This window comes from Sebastes fasciatus, chromosome 13 (genome assembly GCF_043250625.1).
Source record: "Sebastes fasciatus isolate fSebFas1 chromosome 13, fSebFas1.pri, whole genome shotgun sequence".
Lineage (NCBI taxonomy): Eukaryota > Metazoa > Chordata > Actinopteri > Perciformes > Sebastidae > Sebastes > Sebastes fasciatus.
This window is the reverse complement of record NC_133807.1, coordinates 13,545,126-13,551,125: the sequence shown is the minus strand read 5'-3', so window position 1 is coordinate 13,551,125 and position 6,000 is coordinate 13,545,126. Positions and strand designations below refer to the sequence as shown.

Sequence of the window (6,000 nt, the reverse complement as noted above, 5' to 3'; positions counted from 1 at the left end):
CTTTGTGATAGCTTGAACCATCCGAGCCATGTTCAGTATATATAAAAGCAATAATCTCTATGTGATGTAGAACAAAACATGGCCACTACTCCCTCAGATATCGTGGTGTACAAATATGGAACACCAAAATACATGTTATCAAGAGCTCGTTATCCTTAGAACATTTTAAAATAAAATTATCATCACATTTAATTCATGATGTCTAATTATCTTTTGATATGTTTAGATATATTTTCTTTTCTTCTGTGCTGTTTTTTTGTATGTATTTCATTGTTTTTATTGGATTGTTTTCCACTGTTTGGTTAGGTTTATCTGCACATTTTGTGTATTTGTTGTTGTTTAACTTCTGTTGTATTTTTTAAATTATGTTAGTTTAGATCTTTCTCCCTTTTTTGTTATTGTTTTTTTCTCTCCTGGGGTTGGGGTGGAGGTCCTTTGTATAAGCCTGTGGCTTCTTGACCTCTCCTGACACATTTCTTTTTTTTTTTTTTCATTGACTGGATTTTGTGCAGTTTTATATGTGCAAATAAATAAAAAAAAATAAAAAAGGCAACTTTTCCCACACTGTCTGTTTACTGTGAATCCTGTGTCGCTGTCTGTGGTGCTGAACGTGGCTCCAGCCGGCCTTCTTACACACACACATTCAACACATCCATGCTGTCGTCTGAAAAACTTTGTGATAGCTTGAACTGTCCGAGCCAAGTTCAGTATATAAAAGCAGCAATAATCTCTATACGTGATGTGTTTAAAAAATCCCTCAAACTGAGCCCCCTGTAGTGTCTCTGCTGCTTCAGTTTTTTCCCCCAGGTCATCAGACTTTTAAAAAGATAATTCATACGACACCTTCTTACACAAAAATACATCTTATACTATACTGTAAATGTTCTTAATGTATATGTTCTTAATATGCCTGTATATGTTCTTAATATGTGCTTGTACAAAGTATTTCTTATATATGTACATTCATACTTCCTGATATGTATATGTTCTTAATATGCCCTTATACAAAGTATTTCCTTTTATAATTGTAATATAACTTATTATTTTTAATGGAACTTCCCAGCAAAAAGCATTTCACACGATTGTACCTGTATAACCGGCGTGACAATAAACATCTTGAATCTTGAATCTTTCATTCACTCATCACTCCTGACACATTTCTTTTTTTTTTTTTTTTATTGACTGGATTTTGTGCAGTTTTATATATGTGCAAATAAATAAATAAATCAAAATTAAATCACAACACTCACAAACCTTAAATATATCATCACATTAGCGATATTGAGATAGAAACAACAACAACAACAACAAAATGCAACTGTCCCTTACCATAAATATCTTTACTCATAGTTTAGATCTTTCTTCCTTTTTTGTTATTGTTTTTTTTTTTTTCCTGGGGTTGGGGGTCCTTTGTATAAGCCTGTGGCTTCTTGACCTCTCCTGACACATTTCTTTTTTTTTTTTTTTTCATTGACTGGATTGTGTGCAGTTTTATATATGTGCAAATAATAAAATAAAAATAAATAAAAAAATAATAATAATAATAATAATAATAATAATAATAATAAAAAAGACATGCAAATCTCAGTTTTTACAGTGTAGGACCTTTAACTAATAATTTAAAAACAACTAGTAACTATTTATTTGCCATCAGGGTTGATTTTTTGATGATGATGATTATACCTCAATTATGACTAGTTATACACCATGAACTTTACTACTGTAGTACTTATTACTTTTAATTCTAACTAACTAATTAAATTATTTAAAAAAATATTAGTTAAGTTATGTTATGTTATGTTAGTTAAGACCATTCTTCCTTTTTTGTTATTGTTTTTTTCTCCTGGGGTTGGGGGGAGGGCCTTTGTATAAGCCTGTGGCTTCTTGACCTCTCCTGACACATTTCTTGTTTGTTTTTTTCATTGACTGGATTTTGTGCAGTTTTATATATGTGCAAATAAACAAATAAATGAAATAAAATGTGTTTAAAAAGCCCTCAACTGAGCCCCCTGTAGTTATCTGCTGCTTCATTCATTCATCACTCCTCTGTGCGCTCAGGAGGAGGAGGAGGAGGAGCGAGAGGGAATCCCAGGAAGGGGTTACAAATATCGCGTTGCTGCTGTCGCCCCGTCCAGTCCAGCAACCAGAAGCTTCAGAGGAAGTGAAGGTTGAAGAGCAACGGATGAATGAATGAATGAAACGGAGACAAGAGTCCAAACTTTACGCGTTTTTTGAAGAGGGGACGAGAGAGGGTATATAGGGACGAGCTCTCCTCACTCAACCCCGGTGATGTTTACTGGACCGGACAGACAGGGCGGATCAGCGGCAATGTCAGCCCGACCGAGGTGCTCCTGCTCCGGGATGAAATGAAGCGCGTCTCGGAGCGGCGCTGCTCTGCTCCGGAGCACTAGTGCGTGAAATCATCGCTTTGGTTCGTTTTATCAGAGCTTTTGAACACGTTGTCCTTTTTGTTGTGTGTGACCAAATGTGGGAAGAAGAGACGAGATTGTCGTGGAGCAACAGAAGAACTTGGGTTCAGCTATACGTGGTGTGTTTTTGCAGTGATTGTTCCTTCAGGCCTGTGATTGTCCGGCTGCTGGACACCATCATCAGACTGGCAACATGTCAAGGATGACCGCAGAGACAGCAGCATGACTGGACACCCTGAGACACAGCAGGACACGGGTCAGAAGTAGGGCTGCTGAGAGAAAACACTGTGTTTCTGTGTGTGAGAGATATTTCTTAATGGGACTGCTTGGCATTTGTGTGTTTTCCTGGGCTTCTTCTTCGACGTGACACAGCTATAGTGCTCCAGGACGCTATACTGCTGCTGCTGCTGCTGTGCAGTCCGGGTGTGAACTGCTGCTGCAGCCCTGCAGGGTCAAAACGCAGAATTAGTGGAGGTCAAGAGATTGTTTTAGTGAGGGGAAATCCCCACCAGGAGCTGCTCATTACACCATGGATGACTCGGGGATAATCCGGCGCCGGAGGCTGCAGGTGAGGCTGGTTCATTATCATCATCATCATCATCATCATCATCATCATCCTGTAATACGTGACTTACTCTATTAAGACATTAACCATTGTCTCCAACCCACACAGCCAGACACCATCTCATTACACCAAGAGCCTCATTTATGCATTCCATATGTGATCTTCAGTTTTATGGCTTCAACATTACAATAGGAATCCTTATGGTGCCAAGTGGATCCTATCAACATTGGTAGCCTATATCATGGCAATATTTTAGAGACACTTAAGCTGATTTTATAGTATGGCCTACATCAGGGCAGTTAATTAGCATTTATACTGTCACAAAAATGAATGGAACCAGCCGTCTAAGAATAGCAAATTACCCTTTTCATTTTTTATCTGTTCCTTAAAGGGAGATTTGCAAAGTATTCTCTTATCAACATGGGAGTGGGCTGCTTTATGCAAATGCATGTATATATGTATTATTGGAAATCAATTAACAACACAAAACAATGACAGATATTGTCCAGAAACCCTCACAGGTACTGCATTTGGCATACAAAATATGTTATATTATATATGTTTCAAATGTTAATTTGTTTCTTCAATACAGCATTTAGTAAATTATTTTCCCATTTAGAGTAAAATACCAATACAAAAATGCCGAACTCAAGGCTTCAAAACGGCAGTCCAATCACAACCCCATAACCCCAATCACATATCTCCAATATGCCCAGCCATAACCTAACCTAAGCCATAACCCTAACCGCTAGCCTACAGATTGCGCTACTCAATTCTACCTGGAGGGAAACACTATTAGAGGGGAGAGCGAACTTTGACACAACACCTGGACCAAGGCCTATGGAAAGGAGGCTAGGTCACGGGGGAACATGGGTCTTGGAGTATGGGGTATAACACATGCGCAGTGTAACTGAAGCTGCGGTCGTGCGTTGCGGGTACTACATTTGGCATAAAAAATATGCTCAAATCATAACATGGCAAACTGCAGCCCAACAGGCAACAACAGCTGTCAGTGTGTCAGTGTGCTGACTTGACTATGACTAGCCCCAAACTGCATGTGATTATCATGAAGTGGTCATGTCTGTAAAGGGGAGACTCGTGGGTACCCATAGAACCCATTTTCATTCACATATCTGGAGGTCAGAGGTCAAGGGACCCCTTTGAAAATGGCCATGCCAGTTTTTCCTTGCCAAAATTTAGCATAAGTTTGTAGTGTTATTTAGTCTCCTTTGCAACAAGCTATTATGACATGGTTGATAGCTATGGATTCCTTAGGTCTTCTAGTTTCATATATCTCCACTCTAGCTTTAAAACAGAGCCCGCTGCAACCTAAGTATCGCAAGTTGCTATATGATATATGATATGATGAAATATGATAATTTATCGCCTTTCAATGAAGGTTCAAGGTTCTTTGTCTGTCATTTGTCAATTCCAGCAAAGCAGTCATTGGCAATGGAAATCTTTGGTCTCGGGTTCCTTCAACAATGCTCATAAAATCTGTATATATAAAAGGGGAAATCACACAGGTAAATGTAAAAACAAAATGACAATCAAAGGCTTAAAATAGTGCAGTTAAAATAAATATAAACATAAGTAAATACAAAATAGTAATGTAAATGTTATTTTGTAATTTAGTTGAAGACAGTCAACAGTCGTATTGTGATGAAATCATATATTGGGATATCGTGATGCATAATTATGCCGTCTAAATTGATAATAACAAGCACATGCTAACTCAAATTTCTCTGAAAAAATTTGATTAAATACGACAAATACGCAGTACTTTTATTTTTAAAGTATTTAATTCACACAAAAGTATACAAAAATATATAGTCTTTACAATGTGATTATTTCATACAGACTATTTACCACTTTAAATCAGGATAGAAGAGTTTGGCCATATCACCCAGCCCTACTTAATGATTAATTGATTATTAAAATAGTTGCCCATTAATTTCTGTAGATTGATTAATTAAGCCAGTTGTTTCATCTCTAACTGCAGTATTACTGTAGGAGAATAATCATGGTCAAGATGCTTTAAGCAAAGACACAAACAAAAAGGTATTCTTCCTGTATGTTTCCTAATGGAGTCACGCAGTGTGTCCCAGGTGGTGTGTGTGCGATTGCAACAAAGTGACCTCATATTTGTTACACATACATAGATGTCATATATGATATTCAGACTGTGATTTTCTCCTATCATCACTATAAAGCTCTCTTTAGGATCATTCTTATTTAGCTTTTACAGTCTCTTTTACCAAATGCTGGTAATGAATCGTCACTCGTGCATACTGATTTGACGTGTGCAAATGACTGCGTTCATCCATTATGAAGCAGCCTGCTTAACCACGGGTCATACACACACACACACACACACGCGCACACACACACACACACACACACACACACACACACACACACACACACACACACACACACACACACACACGCACACACACAGACAAACACACACACACACACACACACACACACACACACACACACACACACACACCCCATCTTTGTGTGATTCAGTCAAGTGAACTGAGCGGAGATGAGCAGCCTGCAGGCCGGGCGGAGAGCAGCCTCCTGCGGGCACGTGTGCATGCAAGTGTACGTGCATTTATTTTAATTTAATATGGTGGTTTTATTGCTAAAAATGAAGGATTGTCGGCTGAGTTGCAGCTCTGAGCTGCTCCGAGGTAGATTGACCCCTATTACTGTGAACAGAGAGAGAGAGGGAAGAGGGAAGAGGGTATGAAGGAATCAAGGGAGGATTAGTAGTGAGGTGTGCTGATGGTTTCATGTCTCATCATCCCCACCGCTCAGCTCACTGCTCTGCTGCTGTGATGTATGACAGGAGCTGCAAGGGAATTAATCATCATAGAGTCCGACTCACAAAGTCGCTGGCATTTTATAGATATAGGCTGGCCAGCTCAATGATGTGTCTGTGTGTGTGCGCGTGTGAGAGAGAGACTTAAGGGATGTAGCATTCATCTTATCTGC

The 6,000-nt window shown here is 38.8% G+C and overlaps 1 protein-coding gene across 3 annotated transcripts in view; it reads left to right on the top strand.

Annotated features, from left to right (window-relative positions):
- The first annotated feature begins 2,091 nt into the window (after window positions 1-2,091).
- The window catches only part of LOC141780394 (microtubule-associated serine/threonine-protein kinase 1-like), a 54,874-nt gene continuing 50,965 nt past the window's right edge, over window positions 2,092-6,000 (top strand). The window contains exon 1 of one of the 3 annotated variants that reach the window (XM_074655604.1): window positions 2,092-2,997. In XM_074655604.1, the coding sequence (XP_074511705.1) occupies window positions 2,959-2,997 (39 nt within the window). In that variant the 5' untranslated portion in view covers window positions 2,092-2,958. The remainder of the gene's footprint in view (window positions 2,998-6,000) is intronic. The other 2 variants (XM_074655602.1, XM_074655603.1) reach the window with 2 other exon arrangements.